Source organism: Lissotriton helveticus, chromosome 7 (assembly GCF_964261635.1).
Source record: "Lissotriton helveticus chromosome 7, aLisHel1.1, whole genome shotgun sequence".
In the NCBI taxonomy this organism is placed as follows: domain Eukaryota; kingdom Metazoa; phylum Chordata; class Amphibia; order Caudata; family Salamandridae; genus Lissotriton; species Lissotriton helveticus.
Genome location: NC_136068.1, coordinates 1,635,189,392 through 1,635,216,408, shown reverse-complemented (window position 1 = coordinate 1,635,216,408; position 27,017 = coordinate 1,635,189,392). Strand labels below are relative to the sequence as shown.

Below are 27,017 nucleotides of genomic sequence, written 5' to 3'. Positions count from 1 at the left end.
TTTCTTTGTTTTTCAGGTCCAATATGGCCCGTGGCTTCTCCAAGCAGCTGTGTGCACTGCTGTGCACGAAGTGGTTCAGACAGGTATGTATGCTGCTGTTTCGCTGTTGGAGGTAAGCCATTTTGTTTATTTTGCTAATCTTATGTTTATTTCTTTGTTTTTCAGGTCCAATATGGCCCGTGGCGTCTCCGTGCAGCTGTGTGCAAGGCTGTGCACGAAGTGGTTCAGACGGGTATGTATGCTGCTGTTTTTCAGTTAAGGTAAGGCATTTTGTTTATTTTGCTAATCTTATGTTTATTTCTTTGTTTTTCAGGTCCAATATGGCCCGTGGCGTCTCCGTGCAGCTGTGTGCTCCACTGTGCACGAAGTTGTTCCGACGGGTATGTATGCTGCTGTTTTGCTGTTGGAGGTAAGCCATTTTGTTTATTTTGCTAATCTTATGTTTATTTCTTTGTTTTCCAGGTCCAATATGGCCCATGGCGTCTCCGTGCAGCTGTGTGCACTGCTGTGCACAAAGTGGTTCAGACATGTATGTATGCTGCTGTTTTGCTGTTGGAGGTAAGCCATTTTGTTTATTTTGCTAATCTTATGTTTATTTCTTTGTTTTTCAGGTCCAATATGGTCCGTGGCGTCTCCGTGCAGCTGTGTGCCCGGCTGTGCACGAAGTGGTTCAGACGGGTATGTATGCTGCTGTTTTTCAGTTAAGGTAAGCCATTTTGTTTATTTTGCTAATCTTATGTTTATTTCTTTGTTTTTCAGGTCCAATATGGCCCGTGGCGTCTCCGTGCAGCTGTGTGCTCCACTGTGCACGAAGTTGTTCCGACGGGTATGTATGCTGCTGTTTTGCTGTTGGAGGTAAGCCATTTTGTTTATTTTGCTAATCTTATGTTTATTTCTTTGTTTTTCATGTTTAACATGGCCCGTGTCGTCTCCGTGCAGCTGTGTCCTCCGCTGTGCACGAAGTTGTTCCGACGGGTATGTATGCTGCTGTTTTGCTGTTGGAGGTAAGCCATTTTGTTTATTTTGCTAATCTTATGTATATTTCTTTGTTTTTCAGGTCCAATATGGCCCGTGTCGTCTCAGTGCAGCCGTGTGCACTGCTGTGCACGAACTGGTTCCGATATGCTGCTCTTTTGCTGTTTGAGGTAATCTATCTTTTTGATTTTGCTAATCTTTTGTTTTTTTCTCTCTTTTCTAGGTACAACATGGCCCGTGGCATCTCCGTGCACTGCTGTGCACGAAGTGGTTCAGACAGGTATGTATGCTGCTGTTTTGATGTTGCAGGTAAGGCATTTTGTTTATTTTGCTAATCTTATGTTTATTTCTTTGTTTTTCAGGTCCAATATGGCCCGTGGCGTCTCGGTGCAGCTGTGTGCACGGCTGTGCACGAAGTGGTTCAGACAGGTATGTATGCTGCTGTTTTTCAGTTAAGGTAAGGCATTTTGTTTATTTTGCTAATGTTATGTTTATTTCTTTGTTTTTCAGGTCCAATATGGCCCGTGGCGTCTCCGTGCAGCTGTGTGCTCCACTGTGCACGAAGTTGTTCCGACGGGTATGTATGCTGCTGTTTTGCTGTTGGAGGTAAGCCATTTTGTTTATTCTGCTAATCTTATGTTTATTTCTTTGTTTTTTAGGTCCAATATGGCCCGTGGCGTCTCCGTGCAGCTGTGTGCACGGCTGTGCACGAAGTGGTTCAGACGGGTATGTATGCTGCTGTTTTTCAGTTAAGGTAAGGCATTTGGTTTATTTTGCTAATCTTATGTTTATTTCTTTGTTTTTCATTTCCAATATGGCCCGTGGCGTCTCCCTGCAGCTGTGTGCACTGTTGTGCACAAAGTGGTTCAGACAGGTATGTATGCTGCTGTTTTTCAGTTATGGTAAGGCATTTTGTTTATTTTGCTAATCTTATGTTTATTTCTTTGTTTTTCAGGTCCAATATGGCCCGTGGCGTCTCCGTGCAGCTGTGTGCTCCACTGTGCACGAAGTTGTTCCGACGGGTATGTATGCTGCTGTTTTGCTGTTAGAGGTAAGCCATTTTGTTTATTTTGCTAATCTTATGTTTATTTCTTTGTTTTTCAGGTCCAATATGGCCCGTGTCGTCTCCGTGCAGGTGTGTGCACTGCTGTGCACGAACTGGTCCCGATATGCTGCTCTTTTGCTGTTTGAGGTAATCTATCTTTTTGATTTTGCTAATCTTAGGTTTTTTTCTCTCTTTTCTAGGTACAACATGGCCCGTGGCGTCTCCGTGCAGCTGTGTGCACTGCTGTGCACGAAGTGGTTCAGACAGGTATGTATGCTACTGTTTTGCTGTTGCAGGTAAGGCTTTTTGTTCATTTTGCTAATCTTATGTTTATTTCTTTGTTTTTCAGGTCCAATATGGCCCGTGGCGTCTCCGTGCAGCTGTGTGCTCCACTGTGCACGAAGTGGTTCAGACGGGTATGTATGCTGCTGTTTTTCAGTTAAGGTAAGGCATTTGGTTTATTTTGCCAATCTTATGTTTATTTCTTTGTTTTTCAGGTCCAATATGGCCCGTGGCTTCTCCGTGCAGCTGTCGGCACTGCTGTGCACGAAGTGGTTCAGACAGGTATGTATGCTGCTGTTTTGCTGTTGGAGGTAAGCCATTTTGTTTATTTTGCTAATCTTATGTTTATTTCTTTGTTTTTCAAGTCCAATATGGCCCGTGGCGTCTCCGTGCAGCTGTGTGCTCCACTGTGCACGAAGTTGTTCCGACGGGTATGTATGCTGCTGTTTTGCTGTTGGAGGTGGAAGAGGTGTGGCGCCGCGGCCAGGGCGACTGACGCTGGAATCTGGGGACCACGGTTCGATCCCCGGCTCCGGCGGCAGGTTAGCCCAGCACCATGTGACTCTGGGCAATAGCTCGCTTAATCTTCCCGACGGCTCCCCAGCGCCTAGAGACCCTTACGGGTGATTGTGCGCTTTACAAATGTGGACTTTACTTTACTTTTACTTTAGGTAAGCCATTTTGTTTATTTTGCTAATCTTATGTTTATTTATTTGTTTTTCAGGTCCAATATGGCCCGTGGCGTCTCCGTGCAGCTGTGTGCACTGCTGTGCACGAAGTGGTTCAGACAGGTATGTATGCTGCTGTTTTGCTGTTGGAGGTAAGCCATTTTGTTTATTTTGCTAATCTTATGTTTATTTCTTTGTTTTTCAGGTCCAATATGGCCCGTGGCGTCTCCGTGCAGCTGTGTGCACGGCTATGCATGAAGTGGTTCAGACGGGTATGTATGCTGCTGTTTTTCAGTTAAGGTAAGGCATTTTGTTTATTTTGCTAATCTTATGTTTATTTCTTTGTTTTTCAGGTCCAATATGGCCCGTGGCGTCTCCGTGCAGCTGTGTTCTCCACTGTGCACGAAGTTGTTCCGACGGGTATGTATGCTGCTGTTTTGCTGTTGGAGGTAAACCATTTTGTTTATTTTGCTAATCTTATGTTTATTTCTTTGTTTTTCAGGTCCAATATGGCCCGTGGCGTCTCCGTGCAGCTGTGTGCACTGCTGTGCACAAAGTGGTTCAGACAGGTATGTATGCTGCTGTTTTGCTGTTGGAGGTAAGCCATTTTGTTTATTTTGCTAATCTTATGTTTATTTCTTTGTTTTTCAGGTCCAATATGGCCCATGGCGTCTCCGTGCATCTGTGTGCCCGGCTGTGCACGAAGCGGTTCAGACGGGTATGTATGCTGCTGTTTTTCAGTTAAGGTAAGGCATTTGGTTTATTTTGCTAATCTTATGTTTATTTCTTTGTTTTTCAGGTCCAATATGGCCCGTGGCGTCTCCCTGCAGCTGTGTGCACTGCTGTGCACAAAGTGGTTCAGACAGGTATGTATGCTGCTGTTTTTCAGTTAAGGTAAGGCATTTTGTTTATTTTGCTAATCTTATGTTTATTTCTTTGTTTTTCAGGTCCAATATGGCCCGTGGCATCTCTGTGCAGCTGTGTGCTCCACTGTGCACGAAGTTGTTCCGACGGGTATGTATGCTGCTGTTTTGCTGTTAGAGGTAAGCCATTTTGTTTATTTTGCTAATCTTATGTTTATTTCTTTGTTTTTCATGTTTAACATGGCCCGTGTCGTCTCCGTGCAGCTGTGTGCTCCGCTGTGCACGAAGTTGTTCCGACGGGTATGTATGCTGCTGTTTTGCTGTTGGAGGTAAGCCATTTTGTTTATTTTGCTAATCTTATGTTTATTTCTTTGTTTTTCAGGTCCAATATGGCCCGTGTCGTCTCCGTGCAGCTGTGTGCACTGCTGTGCACGAACTGGTCCCGATATGCTGCTCTTTTGCTGTTTGAGGTAATCTATCTTTTTGATTTTGCTAATCTTAGGTTTTTTTCTCTCTTTTCTAGGTACAACATGGCCCGTGGCGTCTCCGTGCAGCTGTGTGCACTGCTGTGCACGAAGTGGTTCAGACAGGTATGTATGCTGCTGTTTTGCTGTTGCAGGAAAGGCACTTTGTTTATTTTGCTAATCTTATGTTTATTTCTTTGTTTTTCAGGTCCAATATGGCCCGTGGCGTCTCCGTGCAGCTGTGTGCTCCACTGTGCACGAAGTGGTTCAGACGGGTATGTATGCTGCTGTTTTTCAGTTAAGGTAAGGCATTTGGTTTATTTTGCTAATCTTATGTTTATTTCTTTGTTTTTCAGGTCCAATATGGCCTGTGGCGTCTCCGTGCAGCTGTGTGCACTGCTGTGCACGAAGTGGTTCAGACAGGTATGTATGCTGCTGTTTTGCTGTTGGAGGTAAGCCATTTTGTTTATTTTGCTAATCTTATGTTTATTTCTTTGTTTTTCAGGTCCAATATGGCCCGTGGCGTCTCCGTGCAGCTGTGTGCACGGCTGTGCACGAAGTGGTTCAGACGGGTATGTATGCTGCTGTTTTTCAGTTAAGGTAAGGCATTTTGTTTATTTTGCTAATCTTATGTTTATTTCTTTGTGATTGTAAGGGTTTTTGGAAATGTTTGCAAGACATATATATTCCCATCCTGGAACGATCTGAGATTTACTGTTGCCAGAGGTAAGGGTACATCAGTGATGGTTGATTGGGAATTGGGACGGGACACTCCCCAAAACAGGTGTGGCGTGTGGGTGTGGCTCAAGAGGCTTCTCTGCAGAAGACAATATTTTTGACATGGAACAAAAAGTAAAAGTTGCAATTGCATTATTGCGAGACTGTCATGCCTACTCAGATGTAAATTTACTACATTTATGGATGCAAACATGATTTCGCATTTAAGTTATTTGGAAATTAGAAAAGGATTCCAGAACCCCTCTTGGAAACTGCGACTGATGTAGCTTCACAGGTATATTCCTGTTATATTTTGTAAATTTAAAAAGAAGTAAACAGCAGTAAACGTGAGTAGGGGTATCATTTTGAGCTCTCGCCTGTGAGAGAGCGTGCATCGCATTCTCTCTCCCTTGCAGAGATATTGTGTTGTAGAGGGGGCTTGGAAACGCTCATTGCTTGGCTTTCATTGGCTTAAGTGTCATTCTTCTTTGACGGTTCTTAATTGGCCAGCGCTTGCATGCTGCTTCCTCTACTGGCGTATATGATGTCAGTGTTATTTAAAGTGTGAAAAGCGTATTTCTTCAACCTCAAATACTAACATTGTTTGAATAACTGAACACAAAGCACTGACCTTTGGCGTTCAACGGAAGAGAGAAGGCTGTCACCATACAGCCTCTGAAATGCACAATACACAGTCCTGGACTCGAATCCAAGCTTAACCAAGTTGTGATCTATGGCCCATTGCTTTACTTCACTATGTATAATTGTTCTTAACCAAACAGTTTGAGAGCACATTGAAGTAATTCAGTGCAGGATATCCGCTTTACAAAAACCTCGCTTATATACTGTTAATTAATATTATGTTGTCTGTATTTGACGATGCGCATATCCATCCGGGTGGAATCCTAGCACCTAAAGAAGGAGGGAGCTGGTCCGACACGTGGCTATTGGAAAACCTGGGTTTTCAGTTTCTTGTGAATTTCTAGTAATGGACTGGTGGCTCTGATACGCAGAGGAGGTTGTTCCAGGCTTTTGGAGCCAGGTATGAGAATACTGACCCACCATCTCTTCGGATGCAGGGGCATGGGCGAGTTTGAGGGCTAGCGGAGGTTTCTGATTGTTGTGTGGAAGCTTATGCTCCTTTTCATATATGCTTGGTCAGCATTCTACTGGGCTTTGTAAGAGTGTGTTGGGAGCATGAAGAGGGCTCTTGTGAACCTGGAGCCAGTGTAGGTCTTTCAGATGCATGGAAATGTGAGTGTGGGATTGGAGTGTGAGAGTGAGCCGGGCTGCTGTGTCTTGATGACCTAGAGTCTCTTTGTGAGGAATGTGGTGATGCAAATGTAGAGTATTCCCAAAGTCCAGCTTGTTTTGTATGTCTCTGTGTCTCACGCAGTGTTTCTCTCTGCTCTCTTAGTGTTACAATGATAATGCTCAAATCTTTGGACTGTCTCAATGTCTTTCGCATAATGTCTCTTGTCGCTCCCTTAGTGGACATGGTGGCAGCTGTCTTTTTTTAGGTCCTAATATGTCTCTTTTTTTGTGTGTCGCTTTGTTTCTTGTTTTTGGTGTTACGATAAGAACACTCAAGACTTTGGTCTCTTCAGAATACCTCTTGTCGCTCCCTTAGAGGACATTTTGGCACCACAGTCCTTTTGTAGGTTCCCGTCTGTCTCTTTTTGTAACTGTCCCTGTGTCTGTCTCCGAGTCCCTCTCTCTACTCCTCGTAGTGGATGTTGCGGCTGCTCCATCTTCTTCCGGATCCTAATCTGCCTTTGTAGTGCCTGTCTCAGTTTCTGGTTCATAATGTCTCTTGCCACTCCTTTAGTGACTGTTGCGGTGGCTTTGTCTTTACATCCTAGTCTGTCTCTTTTTTGTGTTTGTCTCTGTGTCTCTCGTCGCTCTCTTAGTCTTACAATGTCACTCTCAAGATGTCTCCTGCTGCTTCCTTAGTGGACGTTGTGGTGACTCTCTCTATTTGTAGTTCCTCATCTATCTCTTTTTGTGTGTCTTTTTGGCTTTTCCCTTTGGGTGGTACAATGAGAACTTTCAGTACTTTGATTGGTCCCACAGTGCCTCACACTGCTCCCCAGACACAGATGCTTTCACATACACAGGCAAACACACACAGATGCGCACACACACCCAGGCATTCACACACACACTGATGCGCACACACACACTATTGGCAATGTAAATGACAATGCCATTTATTTACCTGTTTTCAAAACCAACACATAAATACAAATGTTGTCATTTACAATGCCAAAAGGCGAAACCGTTGCATTGTAAATGCTTGTTATGTTATCTGTTTGCTCATTCATTCTTCTAGACTGTTTTATCCATAAAAGCACGGCTTCGTTGGTATTTATATGTAAAACGCTCTTCTACCTCATGGTGTTCCACGCTATATAAAACTGTTAAATAGATTAATAATCAAAATCCTCATTTAAATAACTATTCATACGAGTCCAATTGATGATTTTTTCAAAGAAGTACAGTAGTGTGCATTAGAAGAAATGATTGCAATGCTACCAATTCTGTTCTGAGTGCACTTGCACTCTAAATAGAAGAAAAGCCCAAACAAAAGCGTCCAGACAATGTACCTGCATCAGGAGATCTCAGGTGAGCAGTGAGAAATGAATCGGTAGCTGGATAGAAATACGAAAGCAATCCTACGGTTATAACCTTAAAGAGTATTTTTGGATTCTATCTCTCAGCCAAGTCTGGAAAGAAATTTTTGACATAAGGTCCTAAAATCCACTAGTGAAATGAAATGAAAGTGAGATTTATAAATTGGACTCATACTCAGGGGTGTCTAGGCGCTGGGCTAAGAAGATAACCAACTGAACCGAGGCAGGTTGCAAGAGTGAATCTACTGTTTTAAGGGCTTTCCTGAAGGCTGGCCGATCTGTTTTCTTTTTTTCAGTTCAGTGGGGAGGGAGTTCCAGAGTCGTGTTGTACTGCCCACAATACTCCCTGCACCCCACGGAGATTTTGTTAATTTAGGGACATTGCCTAAGATAAGCAGGGCTGCTACCGTGAAGCGCCTAGAAGGCAGTACAGAGGGACTTAAAATTGATGCTCTTCTTGACAGGAAGCCAGTGGAGGTGGAGGTGGATGAGCGCGAAGGAAACAGATTCGCGTTTGGGACTGCCCAAAAGTAGTCAAGCAGGCGCATTTCTTAAGGTCTGAAATCATGTTAAGTCATTTTTTCCAGGTCTTGACAAATAGGGCATTGCAATTATCGATTATTTAAAGAATGACGGATGATATCACGGTTTTATGTAAGTTCATTGGGATAAAATAGAAGATTTTTCTGAGAAGTTTCATTGTAAAGAAGGAGGCTGAGGTGATGGAATTGACATGGCCCTCAAACAATAGTTTGTTTTTGAAGACAACCCCTAGACTCTTGACCTTTGTTACTGGGGTAGGGGGTGTGCAGAGTTCGGAGGCCACCACATAGGGAATCAAAAGGAGCTATTCCTTTCAAAAAGCAAAACCTCAGTTTTAACAAAGTTAAACTTCAAACAATTGTGGGACATCCATTCTCCAACCTGGAGCACACAATTGTGGAAACGAGTGACTGTGTCTGCGGGGTCACTGGCCACTGAGACCACGATTTCGGTATCACCAGCATAGGATACTGCTGAAAACCCAAAAGAACTGATCAGTTTTGCCAGTGGGGTGACCTAAATATTATAAAGGGTAGGGCTCAAAGGAGAGCCCTGGGGAACGCCATAAGATAAGGTCTAAGGGGATGAGTTGAAACCGTCAAGAACGACAAATTGTTTTCGGTCAGTAAGAAAAGATTTAAGAAGGGTAAGTGCTTGACCCTTGAGGCCGATAGAGAGAAGATGGGCAAGGAGTATATAATCATTGACAATGTCAAATGCCTAAAAGAGGTCTAAAAGGATCAGGGCAGTATTACCTGATGGTCTGTCTAATTTGCTCTGACACTAATTAGAGCATGATCCTTGCTGTGATGGCTCCTGAAGCTAAACTGAGAGGTGTCAGGGTGACCCTCAACCGCAATAAAGGATGTCAGTTGAGAGTTAATAGCTTCTTAATGATTTTTGCTGAGACTGAGAGGCTTGAAATAGGGCAGTAATTATTGGGATTCGAGGCGTCCAGATTTGGCTTCTTGAGAAGAGGAAGGATGGATGCTAGCTTCTACTTCATCGAGAAGTATCCTGTGCTGTACACCTGACTGAAAATGTTTGTGCGATGCACGGAAATGATCTCCAGAGCAAGAATTATTATTTTTATGGAGGCAGGGATCCAGAGTGGAGGCCGATTTAATTTGGGTGAGGAGGGTCATGACTTGTGCTGGGAAAAGTGAGGAGAAGGTGGACAGAGTGACAGGGTCTTCTTCCGAAGTGGGCCGTAGGCCAATTGTGCTATCTATAGGATGAGCAATGGGTCCTGATACTGCAAGAGAGAAGTGGGGTCCTGGGTCGACTGGGGAATATCCACGGGCAAAGCCTGGGTCGGTCTGTGATTTATTGAAAAAAGGTTGAAGACTGCATTCACCTTGTCCTGAAAGAAATAGGCTAATAAGTTGCAGAAAGTGTTGTTATTTTTGTTTTCTGGGGCCTTGGTTAGTTTTCTGAGTTTTTCGAAGATTCTACCTTGTGGGTGTAGTAGCTTGTTTTCATCTTTGTAGGTTGCTAACGAGCGGTTGTATGTGTCTTTCTCCATCAGGCCATAGTTGAGTCTCCATCTCCTTTCCAGCCTGCGGCAGGCATGTTTCTGGAGTCTCACACTTTCCATGAATTAGGGTTCAGAAGGCGAGGTCTTGGACTTTTGTGGTGCTAGCTGCTTAAGAGCAGAGGGAATCCGTTGATGGTAGGAGCTGGCTGCAAGTCAATGTCATTAGAGCTTGCAAGCTGAGTCAGGGCTAAGGTGTTTTTTTATGAATAAGTGTTAATGGTATGGCAGGTACGAGAGAGCCTTAGAGGTAATGACTACGCAGTGGCAGGAATGTCTGAGATAAGTTTAAGGCTGAACATGACAAACAGTCTGACCAGACCAGATGAAGGGATGGAAGAATTTGGAGATAGGGGTTGTCGGAAAAAATTCCATCAAGCAAGTGACCTGCTGAGTGTGTTTGTCCCTTTGACCAAGTCTTCTAAGCCCATGCTATCCGTCACATCTGTAAAGCCGGTTGTTTCATAAATTCTCTAATTGAAGATTGAAGTCACCCAGAATGGTGAAGTCAGAGAACTCAAGTTTAGTGTCCAGTTGTTGGGAAATATTAATACTAGAGGCCTGAACCAGGCCCTGAGGGGGCAGTATATGAGTAAACCATTAAAAAAGTAGACCTTTGTAAGGTCGATTTGGAATGGTAGTGCTTTGAGCTCCTGGGAACCATATTGTTCGACAAATGAGGTTTTGAACTGTGCAGCAGGAGAGCATCATCCACGTTTCGAAATGTCTAAAAGTACTTTGATATTTTGGGCTATCCTTTCACAAATGTACTGCCATCTCGATCAAGACCTAAACAAACACTAACATCATAGATTTGGAAATTCTAACTAATGGATAACATTCATTGATTTGATTTGATTTGAAAATAATTTATATCGCGCAACTAAAACCCTAAGGTATCAAGGCGCCTAACAAAATAAATCAAAAAGATGGCAGATCAAACTACAAGTATGCGAGCGCAAAAAGACGGGTCTTCAGGGCCTTTCTAAATAACTGTATGGTGGGGAGGGACCTCAATTCCACAGGAAGAACATTCCACCACTTGGGTGCCAAGTTGGAAAAGGCTTTACCTCCCTATCTAGCTCTTCGGATACGCGGGACTGATAGAAGAGCCTTGTTAGAGGAACGTAAGTTCCTGCAAGGACTATAACAGGACAAGATGGATCCAATTCCTATAAGGCTGTTTCTTGCTAGAGCCCTATAGATCAGGCACAGGGTTTTAAACAGGATGCGATCCTCCATGGGGAGCCAATGAGGCCGTTTTCTGGCCAGAGTGGCCGAGGTGCCCCGAGGTAGGTCCAAAGCAAACCTAGCCGCTGCGTTCTGGACCACCTGCAAGCGCTGCAGCAGGCTTTTATTCAGTCCCGCATACAGCGCATTGCAGTAGTCCAGGCGAGAGCCCACTAGAGCAACTGCCAGTTGTTTCCTAGCTTGCTGCGAAAGATAGTGCCTGATCCTCCTCAGTATGCGGAGGATGCCCCAACAGGTGGAGATGGTCCTGTTTACCTGTTGACACATACTGAGGGTAGGATCGATCACTACCCCGAGATTTTTAGCAGATGCAGCAGGGACAGGACATGCTCCCAGTGAATCTAGCCACCAATCGGCTGACCATACCTCCTCCTTACCTCCAAACACCATCACCTCGGTCTTCTCCCCATTCAGTTTCAGCGAATTGTGAATCATCCACTGTCCGACGGCCTCCATACAAGATCTAAAATTGGAGGCAGTCGGAGTAACGACTGGGAGAGAGAGACGAGGATCTGGGTGTCATCCGCATAGGAAACTACCTCCATCCCAAAAGATCTAATTAGTCTGGCAAGGGGGGTCACATAGATGTTAAAAAGGGTCGGGCTTAACGCCGACCTCTGAGGGACCCCACATTGCACAGACAGGGATGGAGATAGAAATTTACCCAGCTTCACTCTTTGCTCTCGTTTATCGAGGAAAGAGGTGAGTAGAGCTAATGCCTCCCCCTGAACCCCAATCTCCCTCAGGCGGGATGTTAGCACTGAGGGAGAAAGGGTATCAAAGGCGGCTGTAAGGTCTAAGAGGCTCAGGAGGGAGGTCTGTCCCCCATCCACACACATACGGATATTATCCAGTACTATGGTGAGGGCAGACTCTGTGCTATGTTCCCTCCTGAATCCATGCTGGGAGGGATCCAAACAGCCAGAATTTTCCACAAAGGCAGCAAGATGTTTATTCAGATGGATTTCTAACATCTTCGCGGGGGCTGGGAGCAGTGAGATGGGGCGAAAATTGTTTAGTACCCCAGGGTCGAGAGAGGGTTTCTTGAGTAAGGGTCTTACTACTGCATTCTTCCACTGCTGAGGAAAAATACCCTCCCTCATGGCCCTGTTCATGATGTCTACAAGGGGGGGTAAAAGAGAGTTTCTACACTGCTTTAGGATCTTAAGCGGGCAAACATCTAGAGGAGAGCCAGATTTAATTTTATTAAGAAGTGTCTCTGCATCCTGTAGGGAGAGAGAAGGGAAGGATTTCAGGCACCATGCCTGAGGTTTCTCCGAAAGGGCAGGGTCCAGGGCAGCAGGGACAGCGGGCTTGGTGGTAACAGGTCTCAGCAACTCTAGAGCGGTATAAATGTCCAGGATCTTAGTCTGGAAAAACGACGCAATATTGTTACAGAGCTCCTGTGACGCAATCACCGGGTCAGGGGTCTGAAGGGTAATAAGGGAATCCGCTATCCTAAAGAGCTCTTTAGGAGAGGAAAGTGAGGAAGTTAGGGCAGTAAAGTATTCTTGTTTTACCCTAATAACTTCCAATTTATACTTTCTTATCAAGGTCTTATGGGTTTCCTTATCCCTTAGATCCCAGCTGGTATGCCATAAACGCTCCTGTCTCCTGGCTTCCTGTCAGAGTAGTCTTAAATGCTCCGTAAACCATGGGGCTGAAGGTCTTTTCCTAGCAGAATAACATGGCCGTGTAGGGGCCAGTACGTCCAGAGCCTCTGTAATGGTCTTATCATATTGTAAGACAGCCGACTGGACATTGTCCCCCAGGGGAGTAGACAAGCTAGATATCCAGGGTATGAAGGAACCTTCCGTGATATTATTCAGATTCCTACGTAATTCCGTCTTACTCGGAATATTTCTAAAACCATCCAAGATTGGACAGGACATAGTGAATGGTACGGCCAGGTGACCTGACCATGACAGAAAAAAGGAATCTTTTACTGTCAACCTCCGATCGTTGGAAAAAATTCCATCGAGCATGTGTCCTGCTCGATGGGTGGCCGCTTTCACCAGTTGGGAAAGTCCACACGCTAGCATAACATCCAACAGGGAGAGAGTGTCATGGGTCTCTGACAGCTCAAGATGGAAATTAAAATCTCCCAGAACCGTTAGGTTTTCACAGCCAAAATAGGGTTCTAGGATGTGAAGCAGTTGCTATCCAAAGTCGGCTCTAGGGCCTGGAGGGCGATAGACCAAAAGTCCATTAAACGTGAATTTATGGGGGCCTGTCAAAGAAAAATAGAGTGCTTCAAAGGTGTCCCTGGAAACCTTGACTGGTGTAATAAGGCAATGGAAGCACTCTTTATAGAGAATAGCTAACCCACCTCCCACACGGCCCGCTCTGTCATGCCGTACCAGGCAGTACCCCTCCGGGACTGCTTCAATAAGGTCAGGACCAGAGGAGTCCTTTGCCCATGTCTCCGTGACAAAAACCAGCGAAGGCTTCCTGTCAAGTACGAGCTCCTTAAACATGATGTTGTTCTTAATAAGTGAGCGAGCATTAACAAGAATACAGTCTTCTTGCAGCGTATTAACTCCTATATCAACTGGAGAGTATGATAAATGAGTGGAGGGAGGTAGACCAGAGCCACTGGGGCACGCCAGAAAGCAGCCACAGTGAGGAGATGAAAGAAGATCTTCAGGAGAGCTTCTATGATAGCACGGTAGTCTTAAAGGCTTAATCCTTAACATCTCCTGTAACGAGTACTTACCGGCCGATGGGCCAGCCTCATTTTGGCCAGCCGGCCAGCCGTCCAGCCCGTCCTTAGCGCGGACGGGCGCAGACGGGCTGGACTCTGGCGTGACTCCGGCGTAGCGACGGCTTACACGCTGCGCGCACACGCTGCGCGCCATAGGTCCGGTTTATATAGGGCTCTGGCTAGTCCACCTGCCTGCTAGAGCGCCCAATAGTGCAGCGATTCCCCAGACCCACCCAAGATGGCGCCCACCAATTTTGAAATGCGAGGGTCAGGGCCGCCTGAATAGCGGTGGAGGCACAATTTACAATGCTGAAATGCGGACGGTGAGTAAAAACAAGGGATACCTGTGCTAAAAAATAATGCCTAAATAAAAGAGAAAAAACGGGGAGTTTAAAAGCGCAAAAAGCGTCTTAGAGCGAGCGCAATGCAAATATTATGAAGCCAACAGGAAAACGTTCCTACCTCCGGCCTGCTTTATAGAGAATGCCAGGAACTGCCTCTGGCCAATCCACCTGCCTGCTAGAGCGCCCAATAGTGCAGCGCTTCCCCAGACCCACCCAAGATGGCGCCCACCAATTTTGAAATGCGAGGGTCAGGGCCGCCTGAATAGCGGTGGAGGCACAATTTACAATGCTGAAATGCGGACGGTGAGTAAAAACAAGGGATAACTGTGCTAAAAAATAATGCCTAAATAAAAGAGAAAAAACGGGGAGTTTAAAAGCGCAAAAAGCGTCTTAGAGCGAGCGCAATGCAAATATTATGAAGCCAACAGGAAAACGTTCCTACCTCCGGCCTGCTTTATAGAGAATGCCAGGAACTGCCTCTGGCCAATCCACCTGCCTGCTAGAGCGCCCCATAGTGCAGCGCTTCCCCAGACCCACCCAAGATGGCGCCCACCAATTTTGAAATGCGAGGGTCAGGGCCGACTGAATAGCGGTGGAGGCACAATTTACAATGCTGAAATGCGGACGGTGAGTAAAAACAAGGGATAACTGTGCTAAAAAATAATGCCTAAATAAAAGAGAAAAAACGGGGAGTTTAAAAGCGCAAAAAGCGTCTTAGAGCGAGCACAATGCAAATATTATGAAGCCAACAGGAAAACGTTCCTACCTCCGGCCTGCTTTATAGAGAATGTCAGGAACTGCCTCTGGCCAATCCACCTGCCTGCTAGAGCGCCCAATAGTGCAGCGCTTCCCCAGACCCACCCAAGATGGCGCCCACCAATTTTGAAATGCGAGGGTCAGGGCCGCCTGAATAGCGGTGGAGGCACAATTTACAATGCTGAAATGCAGACGGTGAGTAAAAACAAGGGATAACTGTGCTAAAAAATAATGCCTAAATAAAAGAGAAAAACGGGGAGTTTAAAAGCGCAAAAAGCGTCTTAGAGCGAGCGCAATGCAAATATTATGAAGCCAACAGGAAAACGTTCCTACCTCCGGCCTGCTTTATAGAGAATGCCAGGAACTGCCTCTGGCCAATCCACCTGCCTGCTAGAGCGCCCAATAGTGCAGCGCTTCCCCAGACCCACCCAAGATGGCGCCCACCAATTTTGAAATGCGAGGGTCAGGGCCGCCTGAATAGCGGTGGAGGCACAATTTACAATGCTGAAATGCGGACGGTGAGTAAAAACAAGGGATAACTGTGCTAAAAAATAATGCCTAAATAAAAGAGAAAAAACAGGGAGTTTAAAAGCGCAAAAAGCGTCTTAGAGCGAGGGCAATGCAAATATTATGAAGCCAACGTGCAACAGTGCAATACATACAAATAAAGAGGCATATTTGGACCAAATGTTGCTTTGGTCAGTGGAAATTGTGTTTTAATAGTATTCACGCAAAACAAAATGTCAGAGAAACACTGCAGCGATGCAGTTTTGTAATGTGGCCTATAATGTTGATCAAATAATAGACTTTTAACTAGCCCTGGGCAAAATGTAAATTATGTTGGCGTAATTTGCATAAATTCGGCAATTTCGTGTGATGCTTGTTGCGTGAAATTTCATTTTTTTTGCCAATATGCCAGGTTGCGTAATTACAGGCTATAAGCCTTTAACAATTTACTGGAAACGCATGAGAACCACAGAACAGCAGTAGTTTTTCGCATTGCTTGTTCTCTTGCATCAACAATTTACACAAGGAGGCATTTTGGGCTAAAATATAGCATAAAATAGCAGATTTGCAATTTGCGTAATTACATATAATTTTGCAGAAATCTAGCATAATTCCGAAAATGCTAATTAGACAAATTTCGCAGACCCCAAATTCTAACATTTTGAAACGTGTATGTTTTATGAAAAACAGTTTTCATAAAATGCTGTGCATCATACATAGAAATTCAAATTCTAACCTGTGAAAACTATTTTTTTCGTTGACCTCTGGTTTTGGGCCTCTTCTGTGCATGGGACTTCCTAAAGCAGTTTCACTTACATAAATGCTTAAGTCAAAATGGTTCTGAGCTATTATCCCCAGTGCACTACGTTTAAAGAAGGTAAGATGCTGTGCATCGTGGGTAAGGGACTTTGTACACAGTACAGAGTAGATGGCCTTGTGGTCGCTTAAAAAATTCATATGTTGCAGCTGAGCTTCATATGCACCTGCAGGGCCGAAATGTGCACATTTCTTTGGGTGGGTCTTCATTTAGAGAGGGGTTCAGCAACATATAACAAGTTCTTTGGTGGCCACCTAGGAGCAACAGCGAGCCCTCAAAATCCCTATTGTGCAGAGAAAACTTTGAAACACTAGAACTTCCAAAGGAAGTCAGCAGGGCCAAAGAGGTGTACGGTACCTATTTTAGACAAATCTAGTGTGTTTACGGGGGCTTAACATTTGCAATGTTCTAGGGAGCATGACCTGTGGTGGAGGTCAGTAAAAGGAAAATGCTAAAATGAATGGGTTTGTGATTTTAAGTATTCACAACCAATGAGCTTACAGCCTGATTCATGAAGCGCAATTGCGCTCGCAAAGGGACAGATTCTGAGAATCTGGCCCTTTGCGAGTGCGATTTTTGCATTTGGGATTCATCATCCCAAATGCAAAAATCGGTAATTGCTAATTCGCTAAATTGCGAGGAATTACATTTAAGGAATCTCTATTTGAGATTCCTTAAATGCAATTCATGAAGCATTTTAAAATTGCGAAAATGCAATTTTGGGCCGCTATTTACCGAGAGGTCAGACCTCTCGGTAAATAGCAAAACCTTAGAAAAATGATTTTAAAAGCATGTTTCTAAGTTGCATGTTGCACACACACATGTCCCTTGGACATGTGTGTGCGCAACACCTGTTTCAATTTGCATTTCAGGGGTGCTACAGGGTGTCCTTTGGACACCCCTGGCACCCTTTCAATCGCTATCTTATTTGTGAGTAGCAAATTGCTACTCGCAAATAAGGAATACTCCCCATTCATTCCTATGGGCCTTTTGGCCCATAGGAATGAATGGGGAGTTATTCCTTATTTGCGATTAGCAATTTGCTACTCGCAAATAAGGAATGTGTAGGAATCGCTATTTATTTAGCAATTCCTACATGAATACCGTTTTGCAAGGTCCTTAATAGCGATTCGCTATGATTCGCTATTAGGGGCTCGCAAAACGGCCCGTTGATGAATAAGGCTGTTAGTCTGTATCTAAGAGAGTAGCTGTCCATTGTGACCTTTGGTTATGGTATCTAATGTGTAATCTAGTTTTGTAGCTAGGCCCCTTAAGAAGGTGGTACAATTGGTATTTCCACCTGCCATCTTGTATCTATTTGTAAACTTGAGTAAGGTATTTAATTGTGTTTCTATTAAGGTATGTTTTACATTCCGGAATTTTGAGCTTCTAGCCCACATCACGTTCCTCAAATGTATACATTCTACATCCTTTCAGTACTTTTAACACTGTCACAATTCACCTTCTGACAGTCCTTCCTGAAGTAATGATAAAGACAAAGGAAATACTGTCTGAATGCTGCTAAGCTGTGCAAGCCCGGCAGCTCACCTGAGTACTGGTCACCTCAGAATCCACTTTTTATCCAGGAGTTTGTCGACTAAGAAACGGAGATTGATTCACTGAAACACCATGTGTGGTTTCAAGACCCTGAAACATTTGTCAAGATAAGCCTGAGTGAGGCTTTGAAATCTGTTTCAATTTAAGATATAACCAGGGGCTCACTTTGTGAAGGGAATGTAAGGGTTACCTGCGTCAAAACCTCAGGTCCTGGCCTCTACACTTTCCCTAACGCAGCTCCTACTCTCTCTACCTACAACATCCAACTGCCAAGTATTCGCTTCAGCTTAGTACCAGCTACAACATTCCAGTGATGTGGCTGACACTGGAACATTCTGCACAACAGCAGACACACCATTTTCAACGGGGGTCATACACAGTGAAAAACACTTTGGTACCCAAGAAAAAGAGTTACTGTGAATTTGGTACCCAAGAGAAAGAGTTGCTGTGAATTCTATTTAGACTATGTAACACCCAGTCACAAAATAGTGTATCAAATGTACTACTGCTGAAACAGTCACTCCTATGCAACAACTTTAATTGTCCTCTTAGTTGTCATACACATTGTCCAGTGAATGAATGTTTCTGGCCTGCTCTGTCATAAAACTCTGAGGTGAAGATAATCCACAGTCTAACTCAGATTATAGTGAAGAATTATATATATTTAGTAATAACTATGGTTAGCAAAATGCAGCACACATAGAAAGAGGAAAAAACTAGGAGAAATAAAGGAATTTTTCCTTGTTACGCCTCCTGTGTCGAGGCACACCGTTTTGACGCAATCCCAGGTTTACAGATCCTTGTAAATCTGGGAATATGTCAAAATCCATGGGTGTTGCATGGGAAAACCCATCGAAACGCTCATGGATTGCCTCCTTGGCGCAGGGTAAGGCAAGGCAGCACCTTGCACTGCCTTGCCTTACTCCATATCTAATAGGCCATGCAGAGCCATGCAGGGTGGCTTTGCGGCGCCTCATAGATATGGCTAAGAGGCCTGCACCAGCAGAGCTTCATTAAAAGTGATGCTCTGGTGGCGCAAGCTTCTTATAAATAAAGCCTTCAATGTACAGAGGCCAATCAGTGAGATCAAAGTTTAGGTGTGTGTCTACAAGAGAATGTGAATGTATTTAATGCACCTCACCTCATTTCTCCACGTCTCGGATGCCATATTATGAACACCAACTATTCACAAATGTGCAATTATTTGGCATGTATGAATGCACAATACTTGCCTCATAGCACATAACACATAATACCTGAATCATGGCTCCAACTATCTTCCTAGTCTCCTGATATATTTTTTCTCCACCCCATGTTGGATTTAAGGTCTTCAGGATTCCAGCCAGGCGATTGTGTTCTCGCAGAAATATGGTATGCATAGTCATAAGACCTGTGTGTTCGCTGGAACGACGATCACCTTGGAAAACATAAATAACTTTTGAGTTTCATGTACACATAGAGATATGTGCGTATAAATTATGCAAATTTAATTAGTTATCATTTCAGGCAGAAATACTGCAAAAATGTAACACCCAGGATATGTTGAGAAACACTGTGGTGGAAATGATGATAGATATGAGTCAGTAGAGAACAATATCATACTTCTGCGTGATTATGAACTGCAGTTTCCTGCAGACGTGATAGCAGAGGTTACAAGAAAAACCCTAAAGTGTGAAAAGGAAGCCTTCAATTGCATTTTCCCAATGTAGGAGACTGATCTTACAGCTATGTGGAGTGGTCCCAGTGAAGGATAGTCAGAAGGGAGACGATCTAATAGACCCAAAAAATGTGATGGTCACTGGAAGGCAACTCGAGGGCAGTTTGAGGGGCTTCTTTCAGACGTTGGCTTGTGCCTGGGTCAAATGCTGATGTTCTGCATTGGGTAGAGAGTGTTTCGGCGTTCACCTCAATTCACATGATTAACAGAGATGCCTCTTCACATTCCCTTCTACCCTGAGCTTGTTTAATCTTCTGGGCAAGGATAGCTTTACAGGCCCCAGCCCCTACATAAACTCTACAATGTTTAACAAATGAGTTTCTCCAAGCTCTTTTCTAAGAGTGGCAACTCTTTGGGCATCAGTTGGAAATCATAGACTTTTGTTGTACTCAAAACGTCCTAGATTCTTGCCCAGTAATGCCTAGTTGAATTGGGTGCTCAACTCTCTGCTTTGCTGGCATTTCTGTTTCTACAGTTGATTTCCTCCCCAATGTGAGCAAAATGCTTATATAGAGGACAATCAAGGTTATGTGTCCAAGTGCTGCAGGTAGCTCTTCTATGGCTCTGCTTCAGTGGACCGAGAGATAAACAACAGATAAACAACACTGTGCTGCAGTGAGCATCAATGTATTGAGATATAAACTTGATGATTCAGGTGACCAAGATCACAGTAGAGAAACAAAGCATTTGCAATGCAATAGGTCTCGCATTTGCGAGAGTCTGAGCTATCAGTATAGTAAATGGCAATTCCTTTTATTTATGTGTTTTGAAAACATGGAAGCGGGGCATAAACACGCACTTTGTACTCATAGTCCTTGCTTACGAGAAGCAGGGCTGACAGTAAAACAGGCCCATTTATTGCCAGACTTTCTGTTCGTAAGCAGTACGAAGTGTGTGTTTACGCACCGCTTGCAGGTTTTTAAAATCATAAATAAAAGGCATTGTCATTTACAATGCCAATAGTTTGCGTAACATGCTCTGTTTACATTTAAACAAATGCATTGAAAACAATAGCTTAAGACTCTTATGCATGCAAAAAGTCCAATTAGTGCAAACAGTTCTTAAGTGTTATTTTTGGTGTTGGGGCGCCGATGGTGAGATTTCAGCGAGTGATTTGGTACATTACAATGTGAATTATTTTTGGTGAGCCTAAAAAAAACCTATAAAATTACCTATGCGTAAAAAAATGGCCTTATTTCTTAACTTATTTTCTGGAATATTTTGATTTAGGTATGAATGATTTGAAGACATCAAGTAACATGCACACACAGTAAATTGGACAACAGTAAGCACAGTTAAATCAAATGTATGAAACTGAAAAGGCAATGACACTCTTCAACTGATGCTCTCATTTGAATCACAGTGGTATAATTGTAATGATTTTTTGGGTCAAGCATGGTTTTGACCCTTAGGCACAAATGAACATTGAACGATTAACTTATTTTTGTCAAAAAAATTTCTCGTCCCTTACTCATTCATTCACCTCCAAAGGACACCATTGAGAGGAATGTATGTGAAGAAATGGCTAATTGAATATGCCAACATTTGATAACACTCAAGAACTTAGATTCGACATATTTTGCAGCAGAAAAGTAGGAAATGAATTTGTAATACTGCTGTTTCTCCATTTTATATATACTTTTGCCTTATAAAAATCGTTCTTTGCAATGAAAATCGATATTATGTTATAATAACAAAGATTTTGATTGCTCTGTGTTGTCATTGGGCCATTTTAACTGCAATACAACACTATGCAAATATTACTATAACATTAACTTGCATTGGGAAGAGGGATATTTTTGGATGGCAAATGTAAAAAATAGAGACACTGACAACATTTGTGGACTGTCCTACTGCTAAACAAAGAGAGTTGGCATGTGTGCCTATGGGAAAAGACTGACGTCCCCAGATCTCAAACTGAGGGCTTCCTAAAACATAGAAAATAGAGCGTCGTATATGTGATCGGTCTGTCCAGTACATGTTCTGAAAGGAATTCCTTTAAAGTACTGTCTTTTTGCAGACCAGATAAAAAATATCTGAAGGAAATGTGCCATATTTTAATGGTTGAAAGTTTACTTTTGACTATTACCATCCACTGTCCTATTTTCGCTAATGCGCAGCCTTTGGGACATTATAAGATTACATGAGAAGCTTTTTGTTTTTTAATATCGACCTCCACGTTTTAGATGACAAATTGCTGATAAGAAATTGCATATGTTTCATGCTTATTTATCATAATTCACATGACCTTTATTTCGAGGTTCAAAGAGTCTTTTGGCAGAAAATAGACATTTAACTGGTGTGGATAATTATTTTCGCAATGGAAATGGGATCTACATTTTATAGTCACTAAGGCCTCGTTTAAAAGATTAGCTGTATTACATTAGCAACACATTCACTGCATGGTTTTATTGTAGCTGGCACTTTGGTAATTCCAGATCGCTCACTGCATTCAACAAACATTTAAAATATTAAACGTCTGTCTTGACTTTCCGTTGTGTACTCAAGGAATGCTTGAATGTGGTAAATGATTGTGTTACTGTGGTCAGGTTACACAACACAGCTGCGACTTAAGTTAATTGGTGTTTAACGAGATCAGTGAATACTGGTATAAATATTTTATATCACACCAAGCATTTAATTTGTGTTTTATTTATATTTGGGACGGCAATAAAGAAAAAAACCAAAGAGCCCCATCCGTTTTAAGATTGAGCAAATGAAACAACTGTAAATAATAAAGCCAACAATCCTTAGTGTGTACGTGACTGCAAACATAATACGTTTACCGCTGTGTTTCTGAGGGAGGAAGGAGTGTGGGAAATGCTGTCCACTGCAGGAGAGCAACTTTAATGCACCTCCAGCCATCAAATTCTAAACAAGCAGGATTAGCCTTGGGAAGAAGCTCAAACATGCGTGAATCCTACCAAAAGAAGTCCCATGTTGGGTAAATTCACAGAGAGTAAATACAAGTAGCAACGACTGTTGGAGTATTGTTGAATCTCCCCAGCACCAACAGATATAAGGGCACATGCATCAAGCTTTTTATCGGTCGAAAATGGGCTGCTTTTGCGAATCAGCCTGTTTGTGACCAGTAAAAAGCCATTTGCGATGCATCAACCTGAAATGCATTCGCAAAATAGGTAATCGCAATTTTTGCGATTACCTATTTTGCATGTTTGATATTTGATGTTTGCATGTTTGATGGAAAATGTTGTTTGCAACTGCTTACTCTACCTAAGCTTGCCTGGAGAGGTTTTCTTCTTAAATGTTAGGCGAAATATACAGGCCAAAGGTACCGAAGAATGTAAGTCAATGTTTGGAATCTAGCTTTAGTTCCAAATAGAATGCTTTCCATGTTGCTTCTTTCAGTTGGAGGTAGTTATTTCCTTCAAAAATTTACATTGGCCAGAAATTAAGGAAGTGGCAGGGATTCTGCTCTATTTCCATCTTTTTCTTTCAAGCAAAATTAAGATGTACTTTGTAATGATGTTCAGAAATTGGCAAACATCGATACTGAAGAAGTAGCAATTTAGAATTCGCATCAGTGACTGAAGAATATGGGGGCTACCTGCCTCTGGTTGACCCCTAACATTTAGGAAAAGAGATGCAGCAATGAATGGGAAAGTTTGACCACAATACTTTAAATTAAGGATCAGCAACCGAATTTCATACTGGTCTGCATTTTTAAACATGTTGTCTTTAAAGTTAACTAATGCTTTTTTGGCCTTACAACTAGATTGTATGACTAGCTTATTATACATCAGAATTTTGCAAGTGTTATGTTATGAGTTATTATGTTATGCTATGATATGTTATGTTATATGAAAGGCAAATTGGCACAGCGCACGACTCATCTGGGTGGGTATCAGGTACAGAAGAAGGAGTTGTATGTTCTCCAGCAAAGACTTGGAGTAAGTCTAGCCCCAAAAATGGCCATTCAGAGGAAAAGGTAGAAAATGATGGAGGCAGGGACTTACAATACAACCTCAGAGAAAACCCTTACATTAGTCTGATTATTAAAATAAATATATTTCTATACATTTTATAATGTTTTACGAAAGTTACATAACATTTACAATTATATTTGTTATAACTTAATACATAATAAGAAGCTAATTATTTTAAAACATTAATCTTTTAAACTTTTATGAACATTTTAAAATATATATATTTTTTTAAATGACAGTTATTTAAAAATACTAAATACTAAAATGCTAAAATGGCAGTTTATTTTAATGTTGTTTAAAAATAATATGTTTCAATGAAATAAATTATTATATTTTAATTATTCAGTTAATTAACAAACATTTAATTTGATGATTTATGTGCTGTAATTTTTTTCTTTAATAAGTTTATTATTTTTAGCTATACTTCACCAGAGGGAGATTTCCAGCCCAATAGTGGAGGTTTCCAGTTACTCTCATCTATCAGACTATTGCAGTGGCTTGTTTCTCACTGCTTCCCATTATACTCTTAATAGGCTACAAACTTTGCAAAACTCGGCAGCAAGGCTTTTATTAAAGATACCAAAATACCAATCTGTATACTCAACCGTTAAAAGTTTGCACTGGCTCCCGATCAGACAGAGGTGCACTTTTAAGGCACTCTGTATTGCTTATAAAGCCCTCCACGGTTTAGGCTCGACCTATCTGCAGCATAGGTTCAAGTGGTACAACCCAGCCAGGACCCTACGATCTGCCTCTACAAAACTCACAGTTGCGCTCAGATTCCGACTGTCCACTTGCGGCAGTAGGCGCTTCTTTTTAGGCACGTCTGAAGCCTGGAACACTCTAGGATCAGATATTCAAAATGCTTCCAATCTGCTGAACATTAGGAAACAGCTGAAAACTTGGCTCTTTAACACCTCCTAACCTAGACATATCTGCCTGTATCTTCCTCCGTAAGTTAGTGCCAAGACACCTTTGGGTAATCATGCACTTTATAAGACTTATTAACATAACATACCATAACAAAACATGTGAAAAGCTAGCGGTAGTAACTTTACTGTGCTACATTCAGTCTTAGATGTTCCCAACCCTTGATTGTAGGAGGTGGAAACAGGCGCTATTATATTTAGGTGTAAATTGACACTTTTCTGCTCTTTGTTATGTCCGAGTGTGGATTTACAATGGGGTGCAAGAATAAATTTACACATGAGTAAATCAACATGTGTAAATTTGCCCATGTGAATAAGGGCCAAAGTATTTAGATCCTGCATGTTTATGTTTGTGATTTTTATAGAGCGCATAGCTGTCCGTGGGGTTCCCAGCACTGTCGAGCAGGAGTGGGCACAGGCCGGGGCTTAACCTGCGAAAAGCCAGGTCCAGGTTCTTTCTGAAGGCCAACTCGTTCATGGTAAGTCTTAGATCTGTGGGCATAGAGTATAGGGTTCTAAAGTTTCGGCACTATATGCAAAACTTATCTTCCTCCCCATCGGGCTCTCCTAATCCTGGTGGTTTTGGCCAGGTGTTCTGCAGAAGATCTTAAGGCTCTTTCTGATGTGTAGGGTGTGATCAGGGTTCTAAGTAGGGTTGGTCCTTTTCCCTTTAAGGCCCTATGTGCTATGCACAGCGTTTTAAACTTAAAACTATTTTTTCCATGCAGGAAGGCACTAGGTTGTTTTTTGCATCGGAGTCCTCTGTCACTGAGACCACCAGTTGAGTGTCATCTGCATATGTTATAATTGACAACCCGTGTTCCTGGACAATATTGGCCAGCGGTTGCATGTGCAGGTTTAACAATGTGGGGCTAAGGAAGGAGCCCTGTGGCACCTCACATGCGACCTTGAAGTTGTCAGAGAGAAGTCCACCTTCTGAAAATTGGAAGGATATGTCCCACAAGAATGGCACTATCCACCTTAGTGCTTGACCTTGAATCCTTGCTCGCTCTAACCTGAGGGAGAGATCCACGTGATCCACCCTGTCGAACGCTATGCTCAGGTCAAGCAGCAGGATCGTGGCCTCGCCCCCTTGGTCAAGGATGCTCTTCAGTTTTACTGTGACAAACAGTAGTGGGGTTTTGGTGCTGTGTGCTGGTCTGAAGCCCATTTGGGTCTGATGGAGAATGTCATTCTCCTCTAAGATATGGGACAGCGTGTGATTAACATGTTTTTCAGCCATCTTTCCCAAAATAGGGAGAAGTGATATGGGGTGGAAATTCCCTAGGTCATTTGGGTCTAAGTGAGGTTTTTTGATCAGAGGGAGAACTATGGCATGTTTCCAAGATTTCAGGACTATCAGCTGTCTGAGAGAGAGATTAAGTAACTCTGTGGCTGTTGTTGAGATAGTATCTCCTCCCTGTGATAAGATGTGCGGGGGAATAGGGTCCAACGGCGACCAGGATTTAATACTTGGTAGGATCTTGGTTGTACTATCTATACTCATTTTTGGAAATGCATTTAATGTTGGTCTCACTGGAGGCTCGTTGTCTGGCTTATTTCCTTGATTGTCTCAGTTATGCTCGTTCTCTAACATGGAATCATAAATGGTTTTGATCTTGTTTTTAAAGATTCATTACATCTACCCTTAGAGGAGGAGTTTAGGGGGGTCTCCAGTGCTATAAGTGTAAGGGATTTCATCACCTTGAAAAGTTCTCTTGAGGAGTTAGAGGCTGTCTCAATTATTTCCTGGAAGTATCTCGCCGGAGTTATCTTGATCTCTTCATGATAGTGTCTGATCTCTTTTTTTGTATTGACCTTTTAAGGTGATATCGTATGATTTCCTCTAGGTTCTTCCAGTTTGTTTACATGCTCTTTTTAAGGAGGCAAGATGGTTATTAACCCAAGTTGGTTTCTTTCATAACTGGTTTGATCCCGTTCTCAATTACAAGCATTACAACTCATGAAGTATGAGACACATATCAATGATACATGTACAAACCTAATATTGTAAACCTGTGTGCTAAATAACTAATTTGTGTTTACCTAAAGGCCACAAAGGAAACTATAAAAGCATCTATGCTTGAAAAAAAATAACATAAGTATTCTGGTGAGAGTTGCTAAATGCACATTTTGAGAGAAGTGTGCTATAAGCATAGAACTATTTTTGTCGTAAACATTGTAATTGGTTATGTCCTACTTTATTCACTGTTTGGCATTTGATTATTGCAATAGTTTTAATAAACCCTCAATCAAAATATTTCAGATGCTATTAATAGTGATAATAAAGTTTCTGCTGTTTTCAGATTTTGGCACGCTATTTTGACATGGATCCTTTTTAGGTCGAGCCTAGGCAGCGGGCATGCACTGTCTGGAACACCTAGTGTAATCACTAACCGGAGTATAATCCTTCCTGCTGCTTGCTATTAGTTAATTCCTGCATTGCTCTCCTTTGCTGAATCCTTAATGACTGGTGATCCCGATACATCAACTCCATGTTTTGCTCAGGAGCACCGGACAACTACAATTTCCTTACACTGAACATGTTTATGTGTTCCTTCGGGGACTACTAGTTTTATCTCCTGCTCATGTTCCACTCTAGGTGCCTGCTTGTATTACAGAGTGTTGTTTATTTAATTTATTTGTATTCATTTATTCATCACGGAGCCCACTTTACATCACTACAGGCACAGCTTTTATGTACATGGGTGCATATCCCACTATATGTGCCTGTTTGTAGTACCCTGTGCCTTTTATTTCATTT

The 27,017-nt window shown here is 42.6% G+C and overlaps 1 protein-coding gene across 1 annotated transcript in view; it reads right to left on the bottom strand.

Moving 5' to 3' along the window:
• LOC144770625 (myeloperoxidase-like) overlaps positions 1-27,017 on the bottom strand; it is a 209,658-nt gene that overhangs the window by 36,154 nt on the left and 146,487 nt on the right. The window contains exon 9 of the mRNA XM_078655311.1: positions 18,917-19,077. Within this exon, the coding sequence (XP_078511437.1) occupies positions 18,917-19,077 (161 nt within the window). The remainder of the gene's footprint in view (positions 1-18,916; positions 19,078-27,017) is intronic.